The 18,727-nt window shown below is 37.9% G+C and overlaps 1 protein-coding gene and 1 long non-coding RNA gene across 2 annotated transcripts; both read right to left on the reverse strand.

Annotated features, from left to right (window-relative positions):
• Nucleotides 1–9,725: 9,725 nt before the first annotated feature.
• On the reverse strand, nt 9,726–10,359 carry LOC110678345. Its single transcript, XR_002501517.1, has 2 exons — nt 10,034–10,359; nt 9,726–9,962 (listed from the first exon to the last, which is right to left on the reverse strand). It is a non-coding gene; the product is annotated as an uncharacterized LOC110678345 (long non-coding RNA).
• Nucleotides 10,360–17,352: 6,993 nt separating this feature from the next.
• Nucleotides 17,353–18,220, reverse strand: LOC5575806 (methenyltetrahydrofolate synthase domain-containing protein). The gene is made up of 2 exons (XM_001662182.2): nt 18,174–18,220; nt 17,353–18,106 (listed from the first exon to the last, which is right to left on the reverse strand). Exons 1-2 carry the CDS (start codon nt 18,218–18,220, stop codon nt 17,353–17,355), a joined length of 801 nt encoding a protein of 266 aa, XP_001662232.2.
• Between the last annotated feature and the right edge of the window lie 507 nt (nt 18,221–18,727).

The raw sequence follows: 18,727 nt of genomic DNA on the forward strand, positions 1-18,727 counted from the left end.
AGCATGTGATTAAGGAAGATCGTTCTGATGAGCCGCGTCTACCGAGGGGTCGCAACACACAGAGTGTCTAAGAACAGCAAAAGTGGTTCCGATATTCATATCAGGTGACACTCGTAGAATCGATAATTAGGGCTTGTTCATATTTTTCATAACGCTAAAATTTGCCATTCTGGACACCCACCACCCGTAACAACGTTCGGACACCCACCCACCCCCTAAAGCGTTATGAAATTTGTGATTGGGCCCTTATCGTCCTATTTCGACCCTTTCTGTGTTTAACAAGATTCTGGAAAAACTGCTTCTGCTTGTGAATTTACTGAAGAGGCATAATGTATTATATTCGTTTCAATATGGTTTCCGTAATGGAAGCAGTACAACCATAGTCATTGTGGATAAAATCGTTCAAGTAACAGATGCAAACAAAATGGTTGGAGCTTTGTTTCTGGATTTGAAAAAAGCTTTCAACACTTTCGATCACGGCATTTTTTTTAAGCAGTTATTAAGCAGTTATTTAGCAAATCGGAAACAATTTGTTTCACATAACGCTTCGCGTAGCTCTTACAAACGGCTTAGAACAGGCGTCCCACAAGGAAGCAACCTATGTTGCAATCCAAGAAGCAACCCCTAATGTTTCTCATATTTAGGGGAACACGGGGCAGTATGGACACCCTAAGGAATTTTTCTATTTTGTCTGTAAAGACACGAATAATATACATTTTTTCATGTGCAGTATGCTTTTTAGAGGTCTCAAGCATTTGTTAAACATTGTTGCAAAATTTTGAAAAAAATATTTTGTTTGCAAAACTGGGTTTAAAAAAAACTCATATTTGGTAGAAACCATCAAGCTAGCGGGGCAAAGTGGACACCCCCATGGGGCAGTATGGACACCTTAACATTTATAGGAAAATTGTCCCACGATCATTCCCAAACCTCGAAAAATGAAGTACACATTCAGGAAACCATAGTGATAGATCACTGTTCCACTGAAAACATGATTAAAACCAATTTACGACATTTTTCGTAGTGATGATTTCGCGTAACTTTTCAAAACGGCCTATCTAACAATTCACACATTTCGAGTAAATCGAGCTTGAAGGTTGTGAAAAATATATTTTGAAACTGTATCAAAATGAAACAATTTTTCCCCACTGTGTTGCTTGTAGAGGGAAGCAGTGTAATAGAGTTCAACGTAAGAAATGAAATTTTGTCAATTTATTTGGAAATTACACTGAAATCTATAAAAACATCGGATAGGACGTTTTGACCAAAAATATGTACATAGGATAAATCACATAGGTCGTTCTGTTTCAACAATTGTTACATTGGACATTCACTTCGGTCATTTTGTTTCAGTTATAGTAACATCGGACATTTTGATTTGAGCACACAGCAAGCATGTTTTATTTCATTTTGTATCCACGTGCGTTGAACTGCTTCAACATTCAAGTTGAACTGCTCATTTTGTTGCGGTGTGATAATCGCAGGCACCAGCTGTGCTTTGTTTTGATTCATTCAATGCCACGACGTCACTTTTTCCCCTCCGTCTGTGTGTCCTATGTAACAACAGAAAGAGGGAAAACGTTAAGCTGTACATGGGACTTTTTGCTTTCTCGCTGTTTCTCTCTCAATCTTCTCCCCGTTTCAATGCTGGTTTCGCCCACACTTATTCGTGTGTGAGTTACCCACTGCACGATGGGTGGTGACGACTGTGTTGCATTCGGCACCATTCGGCGCAGGGGGCCGGCATGATGGCCATATTTTGTTGCCTCTTATCGAACGCAAGCAGTGCTCACCAATACTATTACGCTATAAGCAATGTAGCTGGTGTAAATATGGGAAAACGAACCTAGGAACACAAAATCTACGTATATTGTTCGTTATTATTTCCATTCCAAGGTAAGTTTCATTTGTATTATCGTGAAAAGCACAATGAAGTGTTGTTTTCCTTCTTGCGGTGTCGATTTTCATAATCAGAAGAACAATTATCACGATGATAACATTTCGCATTATAAGTTTCCAACACATACCGATGCGAGGGATCGATGGCTAAATGCTATTGCAAACGCGGATAAAACCACTTATAAGAAAACCGAAAACTTGCAATGCATATTCTCACATACCAGCTTTGCGCAGTTTTTGACTTGTTTGGCGCATTTTGTCCCATTTTCACTCATACGGAAGGTAAACATTCAACAAATATATGAGTGTGCGTGAGAATTGAAACTGGAGTATAAATTTATGCTCCCGATAAGAAGGCACAACAAGACCTGTCAAATACCATATTGAAAAACTATGATGTCATCCCTCTGATTCGGCGCAAACAAGAAATAGCGGTGGGAAATGATGACGACGACGGCGCCGTCGATTGTGTTGTAGGAAACCAATGCCAAACAAATACATACACCTTCTCCGCTCTTCGGTGAATTATTGCTCTGCAAATACCTATATGTGCGCAAGTCGCGCATGCACGTTGCTCGTTTTGCTGCCGTGCCAAAATACAGTTTTGTGTACCTCGTTCTCTTTTTGTTATTAATATTAATATTATTAATATTTGAGCGTATTCAATATTGCGAGGCAGAGCGACTCTGAAAATATCGACATTTTGTTGCGGTGTGCTAATTGGAGACACCAGCTATGCTTTGTTTTTTTTTTTTTTTTTTTTTTTTTTTTTTTTTTTTTTTTTTTTTTTTTTTTTTTTTAATTTCTTTATTAGTATCATTCCAAACATTACATTCATTTCTTATATCTAGGTGTTCTGTGTTATTTGACAACACTATCATCCTAATTTAATTTGGTAAAACAAATTTAAGATTTAATTAACATTTTGTTAACAACATATTACATTTCATTTGCCGTAGCAGTTCAGTTTTTTTACAGGTGAGTTGATTTCACCTGCTTATAAGAGAAAAAAAAACGTTTTTAATATACTTAACCTAACTTAACCTAAACATATAACGCATTAATCGTGGCAATAGAAGATTGTAACGATTTTTGCCTGAAATTATTAATGATTGTATTTGACATTTGTTCCAATGTTTCAACATTAGGTCGTATGAATAATCTGAGCAAAAGCTTTTACTTTACTCAAATCCATCTGTCAAATCATTTTCTTGAGCATTTACTCAAGTTGGTATGATAAAACTGAGTACTTGAGCATTTACTTTTCGAACATTATGATTCGTATGAATAAAGCAGTAAAAGCTGAGTAAATGCTCAAAAAATCCCGAGTCACATACTGACCATGCTCAGATGGAAAAAAGCGCGAATGTTATGTTTAAAATGGTAAAAAATAATGAAGAAACTCGGACGCTTTCATCATTTTATCGATATCTCAGAAAGTAACTGGCATGGAACCCTCCCAAAAATCAATTTTTGAATCGATTTTCGTTCGTTTATCTTTATATGAAAGATATGAAACCATGGATATTTTTTGTAAGTATGGCCATTTTGGACACAAGGGCACCTGGAACCTATGTCGGAAGGAACTAGAGCTTATCATATTTAGAAGTTCATAAGCATGGTGCGACGGTTCAAATTTCACGATTTTTCATTCCGATTTGAAGAGCATCAAGTGGAATTTTTTTTGGCCGTATTTGGCCGGAACATTCCGAAACCGATTCCGACAGGCTGTGATGAGAACATTTTCAGACCATCATATAGATCCATCATGCGACAGTTCAAAAGTCATAATTTTTCATTCAGACCTAAAAAGTCACATTGCGAAATACTAAACATAAAATTCTTCATCTTATTTCTGGCGTTACGTCCCAACCGGAAAAGAACCAGCATCTCAGCTTAGTGTTCTTATGAGCACTTTTACAGTTATTTACTAAGAGTATTCTTTGCCAATTGATTATTTTACATGTGAATATCATGTGGCAGATACGAAGATACTCTGAGGGATATCAAAATAATGGTTTTGTGGAATAGTTACGCCTTTATTGCAACGGATATTTAGGCCTCCCACACTTCCGTTATTGCCAAATTATTTGATTGAAATTTGGAAATATAATTAATTAGAATCACTCATAAATCATATTTTTTTTGCCTAACAGGATGTTTTATCGCTGACAAATTAGAATTTTTGACCGCATCCCTCCCTCCTTTCGGCTATCCCTCCAGAGAGTCATGCGAGAACTTCTTCAGGTATTTAACCAGGACTTCTCCCCGGAATTCCTGCTGGGATTCCTTAATGAAATCCAAAAAATACCCCTTCATAAATTTTTCAAGGGGTTCCTCCAGGAAACCTGGAGAAATTTAATATTTGAGATATTTTGGAGGACACTGAAGGAGAACCAGAAGAATATCCTATTATGAAAGTGACTGTAGATGTGTTTAATTATTCCGATGAAGTATTGCTCTGTATTACTGGATAAGTCAGGCCATATTTGGATAAAATTTAAAGATAGATCCTCTGTAGAAATGTCTGGTAGATGTCCAAAAACTTCATGATAAATACTTCACAAAATCAATCTAATTTCAGGAGCAATTTGTGATAGTTTTCTTTTTGGTAGGGAGCTAGATCGTATTCTTGGCACTTTTAATTCACTTCGGCAGTGGGTTGTTTTTTGAAAACTACTGAGCTCATATTTGGCTACAATATGCGGCGTATTTAAGTGCTTCTTAGTTTCAGACGATTCGGTCAAGAAAAACCCCTGATGCCAAAGTGAAATATGGAAGTGCCCAACTAGCTCTGCACCTATTTTCATAAAAGTTTAAAAAGCGGAAAATTCGGTGGAATTTTGATGTTTGTAGAATTTTTTTAGAAGTTATTCGATACATTTATTAAAAATTGTCCCATGCATTGCTTCAGGGATTTTGTCAAGAAATCCTCATGAAAATATTCCTTCAGCACCATCAGCTTTGATCCTGTCCTTACGCCAATGCAGCCCGATGAGAATGTCGACTGCCTTGGAATGCGGACAGTCTCTCCGTTCGGCTCCTCGTCCACTTATTTGCAAATCCTTGATGGCATCGTGAACCAATAGTCTGCAAGAGTTTTCACCGGTTTCCTTATCCGGTGTGTAAAGGGTAGCTGCAATGTGCGGTGGATCATTTTTTCTTTCGATCGCCAACACCGAGCACAAGGAAACAGACAGGCACGGCTTTGATCGGAATTAAAGTTCCTTGCGCAGCTGATGAGTTTCTTGCTGCCGGTTCTGATTCCGCTGGCACTGTTGCTGGTCTCATATGGTAATCGCCCACGCTCTAATAAGGTCAACGATTCTGCTGGGGGACACGATCATCTTCTATCTCGGTAGGCGACTACACACCGATGAGGACTATTTAGAAGGGAAGGGACAGAAATAATAAATAAATTGAAGAATAGCACAAGTGCAATACACTTACCGTTGAAGACGGGCCAGTTACGAGTTACGTAATGTTGGCAGTCGATTTTCACCGGGGTGTGTGGCGTGCTTCCATCACCAGCCGATAACAAACGGCACGGGTCAAACTATTTTTTTACGGCAAAAGCCGGATGGATCCGCAAAGATTGTTTGCACCACTGACTTCCTTCTTTTTCGCAAAAATCAGATAGCCAAAACAAAAACAACATTTTTGACAGAGTAAATGCTCAGTTCGAAATTCGAACTTACTTTGAGTAAAGTATCGTTTTATTCATATGGTTTTGCTCAAAGACTTAACTTTACTCAAAGCGGCTTGAGCATGAGCAAGTACTCGGTTTTATTCATATGACCTATTAGGTCGTATGAATAAACTGAGCAAAAGCTTTTACTTTACTCAAATCCACCTGTCAAATTATTTTCTTGAGCATTTACTCAAGTTGGTATGATAAAACTGAGCATTTGAGCATTTACTTTTCGAACATCCGAATTCGTATGAATAAAGCGGTGAAAGCTGAGTAAATGCTCAGAAAATCCTGAGTCAGCTACTGACCATGCTCAATGCAATACGAACGAACGCCAAAGTTGTTTTCTGTTGTATACGGACTTTTTTCTCGTTTGGATAATGGAGATTTATTTCCAGATTCTGCAGCTGGGCAATGTGTGGACGTACCTTCAAGTGAATCAGGTTCTTGTTTACATGATTGAAAATGCCGGATCTTTGAATATTCATGCTATCAACCCGATAAGAATTTCGACAGTATTTAAAATCGACGGAAGGCTTTGAATTGATAGCAGGATCAACGCTGAAAACGCACAACTTCAGAAATTAAAATTAATGGCAAAAATAATTGTTCAACTATTTGATTATCTTTTTCTTAGTGGATAAAAGTTCACCAGAAATTAAAAAAAAATCCAAAGAAAATTAAAGAAATTACCGAGTGGCTCTACTTCAAGGATCCTCTAAAGAAGCAAACAATGATTTTCCTAAAATCTCCTTCAGGGAGCCTTCTGAGGCTTCCTCCAGGAATTCATAAACTTTCTAAGAATTTTTGCAAAGATTCCTTCATAACTTTTTCATAGATTTGAGTTGCAGCGTTTTCCAAAGATTTCTCTAAAAATGTTTAAGAAATTCCTTCAGCCTTTTATTCAGCCAAGAATGTATTTTTTTCAAAGATCATCTAGATTTTTTTTTCCAAAATATATTTTTTTACAATTAATTTATTCACGATTATTATTTAAAATCTGTTTATGTAATAGCTATTTAAGTATTTAAGGGGGGAATTTACGATTTTGTGACGCACTATGTACTAGATGATCTTTTTTTTTATGCGTTTAAGAAGAAATATAATTCCAAATGGAGCTCCCTGTAATAAATTTCTTATCCAATTCTGTCAAGTATTTTTTTATTTATTTATTAATATATTTTTGGAGCGAGCAGCATGCTAAGCTTTAATAAAATGCTATTCCTACAGATTTTTGCAAGCTTTCATGGAAATCATCCAAAAATATGGTTCACAACTTTTTCGACGATTTTTTCAGAGTTTCTCAAAGTTAATTTCAATTTAAAAAAATCTAATAAATCCTGTATTTTTTCAGAGTTTCTCAGAGTTAATTTCAGTAAAAAAATCTAATAAATCTTGGACGCATGTTTTTTTTTTTAAACTTTTCAGTGGTATTTGCCTTGAACGTAAACTACTATAATAATACTACGGTAATATCGTTATATTTTCACTACGTTTTCTTCTTGAATTAGAACTTATACAAGTTCTTAAATTCTGTTGAAGGATTCCCAGAAATAATCAGGGATTTTATATTCCTCTTGAATTTTTACAGACATTACGTTAAGAATTCTTTCAGAAGATGTTTTGTATAACCCTAGAGATTTTTGCAAGAATTATTATCAATCTTATTCCAGAATGAACTTAAGACTCAGCAGGTAAAGCAGCTGATTCATGCGAAGATTCCTTATCGATTTCCTGTGATATTTTTATTTTACTCAGGAAATCTTCCAGGAGCTTTTTGAGGAATTCGTTAATAAATCTTACGGTAAGTTACAGGATTTTTTTCCTCCGTGTTTGTTTTTTTTTCGGAAATCACCCAACAAAATAATGAACTTAGAAAAATGTCACAAAAAATTCAAAATTCCTCAAAGAAAATCTTAAAGGATTCCTATGGGTATTGCTCACTGAGTTACTAAAAGTATTTCGATCAATATCTTGACTATAACTTCTGGCCCAACATCAAATAGTGCTTCGTTAATTAATTTTTGGAAATTACTCAAACTTTGCTTAAAAAAAATCAAAAGTGATTCATCTAGCGGTTGTTTTAACAATGTTCATAATAGATCCTTCAATATATTTTCTAGCATTCTCTCAAGAATGAATTAAAACTAGGAATTTCTGAAAGGATACATCTAGAAACTACTCGTAATACATCCAGTGAATTATTCAGAAGTTACCACAGGTTTTTATAGAAAAGTACCTCTAGAGAAACTTTCGAGAGTTCCTTCACAATATTTTATAAAAACTTACAATTATTTGTTTAGCCTTTTCACTACATTAAGATAACCGTAGTGGAAAGCTCGTATCTATTCAGCAAGATTAAGCTGAAAGTCGTGGTTTAATCCCACCGGTCGAGGATCTTTTCGTAAAGTAAATTTTCTCGACTTCCCAGGGCATTGAGCATCTTCATATTTGCCACATGTTATAGACATGCAAAAATGGTCAATTTACAGAGAAAGCTCTCACTTTTAACTGTGGAAGTGCTCATAAGAACACAAAACTGAGAAGCAGGTTCTGCTTCAGTTGGGACGTAACGCCAGAACAAAGGAGGGAGAAGGAACTATTTTTGAAAGTAATCCACAGATTTCTTAATATATTTTCTCAAAAATCCTGGTAAGTAAAAACGGGAATTTCTCCAGAACCCAAACATGAATTCGGAGGAACTTCTCCAAGAATTTGTCAATGATTTCTGCTATAAATATCTTCAATAAATCTTTTAAAACTTGAATCGGCTCTTGAACATATTTCTTCTATCCACATTCCATTAATTGCTACATTCTAGGGATTTTCTGGATCCCTTAAGACATTTCTTAAGTTATCTAATGATGAGCTATTTAGAAAATTTTCTTGAAAAAGTTCTTGAATTAATTTCATATGTAAACTCTGAAATAATCACAAATACATACTTGCAGGAACTTTTTATTTAATCTTCTTCTCTTCTCTCTGGCGTTACGTCCCAACTGGGACAAAGCCTGCTTCTCAGATTAGTGTTCTTATGAGCACTTCTACAGTTATTAACTGAGAGCTGTCTTTGCCATTTTTGCATGTGTATATCGTGTGGCGGGTACGAAGATACTCTTATGCCCTGGGAATCGAGAAAATTTTTATTTAATGTTATGGTTGAATCTCCTAAAGGGAATTTTCATGAAACCAAAATAGCGAAAAATTTGAAAACATAAACCAATCTATGAGAAAAACTTTCTAGGGGGAACCCATCGAAGTATTTAAAAAAAAATATGTAAAATTACTACAAAAATAGAAATAATATTAAAAACCCGCTTCAATAACCTTAGAAGGAATTTCTACCGGGCGCTTTGAACTAAATCTTGTTACATCTTTAGATGAAATCTGTTTTCTCCTAGAAAATATCTGGAAATTTCAATCCAAAAATTCCTGTAGATTTTTTAAAGCAATAGCACAGCCAAGTGGTAGTCCCATTTGAAAAAAAATTTGGTGAAAATACTAAAAGTGTGATTAGTGAAACTCTTAAAGGCACATTCAAAGAAATAGTTAACTTTTAGATAAGACATTAAATTAACGATAAATAATGTAGTTTTGAGTATTTTTATCTATCTTTTCATCATTCCTGGAAAGTACCTATATTCTGAGTTTCTCTTGTCAAATATTATAGTAAGTTTTAAAAACTCGAGAGTATTAATGTATTTATCTGTGGAAGAAATTGTGGCGGTATTACTGAGAAAATTCTTGAAAAATGTTGGCATCTAGAAGAACGCCTCAGAGGTTCTTGGACGATCATTTAAAATTTAGCAGGCAAGATTCCTTAAAGACAACTGAGAATATTCATGACAGATTTTTATATAATCTATGTCGGATTTTGAGGGAAACCAATGGATGCTGTCTGGTGAGATTTCTGACATACGCCTCTATTTTTTAGGGAACTCTTTTAGAATTCTCCAAAAAGTTTCCCTTAGTGAAGTTGTTTCATGAGGGTGAAGATAAATAGAAGCAACCCCTCCAATCTAGAAAACCAGACAGCCGTTCAAGCTGGTCACTCGCTGGTGGTGTTCAATCGATCTACCTTTCAAGTCAAACCGTTGTCGATTTGAGAAAATGTTTATACAATTCAAAACCCCTATTGAGTTCTGCAGCATATTCTATTTATTGTTTCAGTCAGGGCTCCACGACATTTGTAACATTTGATACGGACCCATTGCTTTGACTCGTGGAACCTCCTTCACTAGCGGCTAATCCGGTCAACTGGTTTTGATATTGAGGTTTCCGTGATCTTATCAATTGTGCTGCGCCATAGAGACTCGTATCGCTTGATTTCATGCACTTGCGCACCTGTTGGCTCAATGCCAATCGATGGGAGCTGTTAGAAAGGGATATAAAATATTGTATGTTTTTGTAAATAAATTACAGAAATAAGTGTTAGAAACTTACCTTTGCGTACGAATCTGCTGCATCCATCGGTGGCTTATGCGGCGCAAGGTAGAATCTATTCGCGGACGGAACACCGCCGGGTTGTTGTATGGCCCCAGCAACCGGCAACAACATAAAGATCCTCAAAGATACTTTTTTTTGCACCGCTGGGATTCTTCTTCCTCGCGGGCCAAAACAAAACAACATTTTTGACAGAGTAAAAGCTATGTTCGAAATTCGAACTTACTCTGAGCAAAGTATCGTTTTATTCATACGGTTTTGAGTAAATGCTCAGAGACTTTACTTTGCCCATATCGGGTTGAGCATGAGCAAGTACTTGGTTTTATTCATATGACCTAATTATTCATTTCACCCTTGGAAGAAAGTTCGCATTCCGGGGAAGCGACCTTTCTTCCATTCTTGCCACGTGTAGTGACAGTTTTAAAACCCACTTTTTTGGAAGGAAGTAGTGAATTCAGAGATTCACCCTTCCTTTTGTTTGTTGTTGATACCATGTTTAATTAATAAACGAAAGAAGACGTGACCTTCGAAAGGTTTTTTCCCAAGACGGTGTCCAAGAAGGATTACCACCGCTAGCTTTCGCCAACGGGTCCAACGAAAAATCGAAGGCACGGGTCCAAACAAGGATCGTAAAGGGATCAATAGTAGAAAAAATAGTACTGTTTTAGTAGCACTGAAAAGTACCGTTTTTAATTTTAGCACTGAAAAGTACTGTTTTTGTAGCACTGAAAAGTACTGTTTTATTGCTTTAGGTAGTTTTTAAGAAAACTTCCAAGAGCAGAGAGAATTCGTGTACGCACAGCACGAAGGTACGATGCGCACTGTATGCTTTGTTTTGATTCATTTAATCCCACGACGTCATTTCTTCCCCTCCGTCTATGTGTCCTATGTAACAACAGAAGGAAGGGAAACGTTGAGCTGTATGTAGGACATTTTGCTCTCTCACTGATTCTCCCTCAATTTTTCCCCCGTTTTTATGACGGTTTCGCCCACATGATCATGTGTGAGTTTCCCACTGCATGACGTGGTGGTGGTGACGGCTGTGTTGCAATCAGCACGAGCCGTCGGTTGAAACAAGAAATTGCGGTGGGGAATGATGATGATGACGACGCCGTCCATCTTGTTGTAGGAACTTGAGAAAGGAGCCCACGCCTAACAACATACAGCTTCTCCTCTCTTCGGTGATTGATCACTCTGAAAATATGTGTGAGCAAGTCGCGCATGTACGTTGCTCGTGTTGCTGCCGGGAAGAATATTTATACGCTTGATCGATCATGCATCTGAATCAGATTGATACAATGACATCATGATGCTCAATATCATTCCCCTATATGCATGCAATGTGCTAATAATATGAAAAGAGAAGTTGCAGCTGATCCAATCCATCGAAACGGTAAAACATGGTTTGGCAAACAGACCAAAATACCGTTTTGTGTAACTCATTCTCTTTTTGTCACTTGAGCGTTTTCAATTTTGCGAGGCAGTGCGACTCTGAAAATATCGACTGAAATGATTGAGAAGCAGTTATTATGGCATTCTATACATCTAAGTAGTGTCTCAGACACGCTTCTACAAATCATTCTACCTTTTAAACTCCATTTCAAAGCTTTGTTCAGGAATGTCCAATGTAACATTAGAATCGTGTTTATTCATAAATGTTACATAGGACATGTGGTTGGTTCTCTGATCAAAGGTCCAATGTAACAATTGATTAAAAGCGATGCAGTTTTGAACATTGGTCATTTTGTTAAGCTTTTAATAGATTAATTTATTGTTAATATATCAGAACGAGTGTTCTAGTGTGCTGCTAAGTGGTGCAACGCAAATGATTTGCAATGATAATCTCGATTTGTTTACATTTGTTACTTAGGACGTTTTGAAAAGTTACGCGAGATTTCAATATTGCCTCCAGATTAGTTTTAATACAGAACTGACGATTTTCAACCAATTTGTGGTTCATAATCATAATCATTGCATTGCACGCTAAATATTTTTGAATAGTTTTGTGTATGAAGTTACATTTCTTTTTCTTTAAAGTGTCAGCTCTACTTTGTCACTCGGTGTCCATATTGCCCCAACAGTATAGGAAATTTTCATATCAGTTTTTCAGTGTCTCAAAGTAACAGAAAAAAATCTACTATATTTTTGAATTTGGCATAAATAATTGAAGATTCAGGGCCCAGATAGCCGTAGCGGTAAACGCGCAGCTATTCAGCAAGACCAAGCTGAGGGTCGTGGGTTCGAATCCCACCGGTCGAGGATCTTTTCAGGTTGGAAATTTTCTCGACTTCCCAGGGCATAGAGTATCTTCGTACCTGCCACACGATATTCGAATGCAAAAATGGTCATTGGCACAGTAAGCTCTCAGTTAATAACTGTGGAAGTGCTCATAAGAGCACTAAGCTGAGAAGCAGGCTTTGTCCCAGTGGGGACGTAATGCCAGAAAGAAGAAGAATTGAAGATTCAGTCAAGAGCTACATTTTCGGTCAACTTGCAGTCATTTGCCTCTGAAACCTTATTTTGTGAGGTGTGAATGTTATAATTTTAAACCCAATAAAATCATGTTCCATTTTTTGGTTTAAAATGAATGTTTAAAACAATTTTTCTGAAATTTTAGTGGACAACTTACTCTTTCGCTGAAATATTGTTTGCATCTAAAGTGTAAAATTATTCGCATATGCAAAGATACAGGGGGTGTCCATTCTGCCCCGGGTGTCCATACTGCCCCCGGTACCTCTACATTAACGATATTTGCAATAATCATGCAAACTGCATCTATCTGGAGTTCCTAGGTTGTTTGCCAATGATACGGCGTTACTTTATTCAAATGTTAATGCTAATATTATTATAAACAGCATGCAGGAAGACTTGTTACTTCTCCAAAATTGTTTTGCAGAAAACCTCCTCACTTTAAATTTTCATAAAACTAAGTACATGGTTTTTATATCCCCTAGGAAAACCATTCTAGTTTTACCACGCTTAGTACTAGGTGATGATGTAATCGAGAAAGTCAACTGGCTTGAAATATCTTGGAGTTCAATTCGACTCTACCTTATCCTGGGATCATTATTTACAAATAGTCGCTAGTGAAATGTCTTCTATGTGTGGAGTCTTAAGCCGGATGGCAAAATTCCTTCCTAGAAAAGCATTATTGATGTTTTATTTTGCGCATATTTATCCCACTTTAATTATTTAGTTGTATCGTGGGGCAGAGCATGCAAATCAAAGCTTAACAAATTGCAGAAACTTCAAAACAGGTGTATTAAAATGGTTTTCAAGCTACCATCGCAATTTCCTTCGGTTCGTTTATATTCCAATTTTTCTCATAACGTTCTACCTGTGATAGCGCTATGCGAAGAGCAAACTTTAATACTGGTACACAAAATCTTACACTCTCTACTAACTTTGAACAATTTGCCTATTTCTATTATACCTCGGAATCGCAATTCCAGGCAAGCCAATTGTTACGGGAACAAGAGGCTCGTAGCCGAATTCTCGCGTAACTTTTCAAAACGTCCTAAGTAACAAATGTAAACAAATCGAGATTATCATTGCAAATCATTTGCGTTGCACCACTTAGCAGCACACTAGAACACTCATACTGATATATTAACAACAAATCAATCAATTCAAAGCTTAACAAAATGACCAATGTTCAAAACTGCATCGCTTTTAATCAATTGTTACATTGGACCTTTGATCAGAGAACCAACCACATGTCCTATGTAACATTTATGAATAAACACGATTCTAATGTTACATTGGACTTTTCTGCATAAAGCTTTGGAATGGAGTTTAAAAGGTAGAATGATTTGTAGAAGCGTGTCTGAGACACTACTTAGATGCATAGAATGCCATAATAACTGCTTCTCAATCATTTCAGTCGATATTTTCAGAGTAGCACTGCCTCGCAAAATTGAAAACGCTCAAGTGACAAAAAGAGAATGATTTACACAAAACTGTATTTTGGTCTTTTTGCCAAACCATGTTTTACCGTTTCGCTGGATTGGATCAGCTGCAACATCTCTTTTCATATTATTAGCGCATTGCGTGCATGTAGGGGAATGATATTGAGCACAAGTTTGAGCATCATGATGTCATTGTATCAATCTGATTCAGATGCATGGTCCATCAAGCATATAAATATGTTTCCCAGCAGCAACACGAGCAACGTACATGCGCGACTTGCTCACACATATTTGCAGAGCGATCAATCACCGAAGAGAGGAGAAGCTGTATGTATTTGTTAGGCGTGGGCTCCTTTCTCGAGTTCCTACGACAAGATGGACGGCCTCGTCATCGTCATCTTTCCCCACCGCAATTTCTTATTTCAACCGACGGCTGGTGCTGATTGCAACACAGCCGTCACCACCACCACGTCATGCAGTGGGAAACTCTCACATGATCATGTGGGCGAAACCGTCATAAAAACGGGGGGAAAATTGAGGGAGAATCAGTGAGAGAACAAAATGTCCTACATACAGCTCAACGTTTCCCCTCCTTCTGTTGTTACATAGGACACATAGACGGATGGGAAGAAGTGACGTCGTGGGATTGAATGTATCAAAACAAAGCACAGCTGGTGTCTCCGATTAGCACACCGCAACAAAATGTCGATTATCAGCGAATTGAGTGCATATAGGGAAATGATATTCAGCATCATGATCTTATTGTATCAATCCGATTCAGATCCATGGTCGATGAAGCATATACATATCTAGAAAGATTCGCGAACTAGGCGAAACTGACAAAATGTACACAATTTAAGGAAATATAGCGTTGAAATTGTAGCTTGATTGTCTATTCACTGCACTTGAAGTTTTCCCCTATCGATAATTTAACTATTCAAAAAACGCAAATTTGTAGAAGACGAAACTTCACCTCATGCAAAACCACACACTTCATTGATTACGCCTGTGTTTTTGTTTATCAAAGTGATGGGCGCATCTGAAATCGAAATCAAAACACGGCGAGAGTAAACGGCGACACTGCAAACAAAAAATAAACAAGGCGTACATGGTGGGCTAACTTGAAACCAGAATATAAACACGGCGCAAAAGTAATAGGCGACACTGAAAATAATATCGATTACAGGCTCATAACATTGGGCGATACTGGCATTCTTGAGTACGTTTTAGGCGAAACCTTTAAAGATTTTTTGAGTACGAAATAGCTAGGGGAATTGTAGGAGATGTGTGTGGTATTGATGAGGATTTTAAAACTAGGTTTATGAAATGTGTATTAAAGTGAAAAGGTTAAAGTTTGAGTATATTTTCTCCAATTGGGGTTTAAAATTGCACATGAGAATTTCATTGATTATTTTCTCATTGTTATTGATTTGTCAGATAGGCCCTAATCGCGAATCCCTCTCGATATGCTTCACAGCAGCAACACGAGCAACGTGCATGCGCGACTTGCGCACATATATTTGCAGAGCAATCATTCACCGAAGAGCGGAGAAGCTGTATGTATTTATTTGGCATTGGTTTCTTACAACACCATCGACTGCGCCGTCATCGTCATCATTTCTCACCGCTATTTCTTGTTTGCGCCGACGGCTGGTGCCGAATGCAACACAGTCGTCACCCGTGCAGTGGGTAACTCACACACGAACAAGTGTGGGGCGAAACCAGCATTGAAACGGGGGGAATATTGAGAGAGAAACAGTGAGAAAGCAAAAAGTCCCAAATACAGCTCAACGTTTCCCCTCCTTATGTTGTTACATAGGACACATAGACGGGGGGGTAAGTGACGGCCGTGGCATTGAATGAATCAAATTGTTGTTGTTCGTGAGAGACTTTAACCCGAAGGTCATTCGTCTCTTCTTCAAATGAATAAAAACAAAGCACAGCTGGTGCCTGCGATTATCACACCGCAACAAAATGAGCAGTTCAACTTGAATGTTGAAGCAGTTCAACGCACGTGGATACAAAATGAAATAAAACATGATTGTTGTGTGCTCAAATCAAAATATCCGATGTTACTATAACTGAAACAAAATGACAGAAATGAATGTCCAATGCAACAATTGTTGAAACAGAACGACCTATGTGATTTATCCTATGTACATATTTTTGGTCAAAACGTCCTATCTGATGTTTTTTATAGATTTCAGTGTAATTTCCAAATAAATTGACAAAATTTCATTTCATACGTTGAACTCTATTACACTGCTTCCCTCTACAAGCAACACAGTGGGGAAAAATTGTTTCATTTTGATTTCAAAATATATTTTCACAACCTTCAAGCTCGATTTACTCGAAATGTGTGAATTGTTAGATAGGCCGTTTTGAAAAGTTACGCGAGAATTCTTTGAGCAGAACGCAAACTCAATTTTTAGGTGCGTGTAAGCTATAAGCTGAAGTATATTTTATTATATAATAACAGTATGAAGTAACATGATTTTACTTACAAAATTCGGTTTTGAGCTCGTTTGTGTTTGTTCCGTAATTGTGCTTATTCACCTGTGATTTAGATTTAGGTTAGAATATGATTTATTTAGTTCTAAGTTCAACTTACGGTCTGTGATTAAATCTGTGATACCCACTTAGGTTAAGTAGGCTTAAGTTCATCGTATAATTAGCTTTAAGATTTGACTGTAAATATTCTTGATAATTCAATAACTAAGAGTTTACTAAATCTTCCCTATTGCTCATAACTTTGATCGCACAGTAATGCTGCATTGACACTTATGACACAATAAAATTTATGGCATTATTCTTCATCTGCCCTTCACTGTCATTATTAACAGTTTGTGGCAGTGCTGGCAGCAACACTCCCCCCCCCCCCCGTAACACTGGTCAAGAATTGGTCCAGTTTTACCCTAAATTCACGAGCTTTGTACATACCTATTCCCAATCTCAAAGGCATGGATCATCAGGAGACTTTCTGAATTCTCCACAGCTGATTCACCCGTTATCCTTATGGACCTATGCACGGGTTCATTATTTGACGTTTGAGCGGTGCCGTGTTATTTATGTGTCCATAGCAACGAGTGAATTCGGCACCGCCCAAACGTCAAATTAGTGAACTTGTGCATAGGTCCATAGAGCAATGCACGAGTTCACTGATTTGACGTTTCAGCGGTGCCGAATTCACTCGTTGCCATGGCCACGTAAATAACACGGCACCGCTAAAACGTCAAATAGTGAACCCGTGCATAGGTCCATTGCGAGTATGGACCTTTGCACGAGTTCACTAATTTGACGTTTGAGCGGTGCCGAATTCACTGGTTGCCATGGTCCCATAAATAACACGGCACCGCTAAAACGTCATATAATGAACCCGTGCATAGGTCCATACCTGCGATAATGATTAGTTCACTGTGGACCATCGCCACCTTGATTGCTACTTTTAGCTGCTTCCCCTTCGGGTTTCTCACCTTCCCCGTCATGACCATCAGCATCCCTGTTCTGTTGCTTCTCGTTCACTCGCCGGTCTGACCGACGGTGACGTCGTTGGCCTGACTGGTTACGTCGAAATGAACGTTTGTTCTGACGGAATTTCTGTAGGTAATTCTCAACATCGGTGTCTTCGGCTTCCAAATCGATTTCTTTGCCGGACTGCTCTTCAAACTTCTTGATGCAGTTCAGCGCCTGAAAGATTACCAGGCATCTCGATGACAATAACTTCAACTCAATGCCCGCAGAGCGTGGCATCAGCTTGCTCTGGCAGACAACCTCGGTCCATATGACAATCAAGTCGAGAGACAGGTCGTAGCTATTGAAAAGATTTTCCGGCTGTGTGTCATACACTTGTACATCATGTACGGTGGTCAAAACCGGTGTATCCTTGGTGATTACATTCCGGTTAATTGAATTACCAACGCCCCAATCGCTATAACAGTTGATATTGTCCATGTGGTTGCCTAGTCGCAAAACTGCACACGAGCCAATTACAACCGTGTCTAGCTTCTCATTTCGATGGATGTCCATCTCTTGGAACGGTTCTCCAGCGCCTTGCAGTTGGATTATCTTTTTCAGCATCGTCAAATTCAGCTTTTTGACCTTGACGACTTCAAGCTTGACGGGCTCTTGAGCCCAATCCATGTTGACCTTGATGGAGTCTTTTTTCCTGTAAAGAACGAGAACGAGCGAGCAGATCCACATGTCACCAGGGGGGGGGGGGACGAACTGTAAACCGGATCAGGCAGATTGTGACAGTCATGAGAATGATCTTCGGTGTCATGTTTTAAATCATTTTTGTGATAATAGCAACCGCTTCTGAAATTTCGCTTTTCTTCGTTGCAAATCTTGCTGTCGGCTTCGATGAAAAAATACTGAGCGATGGAAAGGTTTTCCCAGTCATCATTTAACGACCCGAATAATTCATCGTTCACTCCGTGTGAGTCATTCACGATATTGATCCAAACGTTAGTGATCTTCTCAATGGAAAGCAAATAAATGAGAAGAAACTCGTCGGTCGCAGCTACGATTATGTGTTGATGGTCATCATCCGGGTTGACAATCCAGAGTATTGCTTGGTGGGCCTTGTACGTGTCGTTGCTGTTTCGATAGTAGATAAACAATATTAATACTACGATGCATTTCACAGCAGTTCGTAGGTCAATCTTTACTTTATTCTGCCCAGTATCTGGATCCAACTTACTGCAGTGAGTATACGACTTGCTTGTTATAACTCTATAAACGGCTGTCTCCCAAAACATCGAGACGGCAAAACAATGGTTACGATAAT

Source organism: Aedes aegypti, chromosome 3, assembly GCF_002204515.2.
Source record: "Aedes aegypti strain LVP_AGWG chromosome 3, AaegL5.0 Primary Assembly, whole genome shotgun sequence".
In the NCBI taxonomy this organism is placed as follows: domain Eukaryota; kingdom Metazoa; phylum Arthropoda; class Insecta; order Diptera; family Culicidae; genus Aedes; species Aedes aegypti.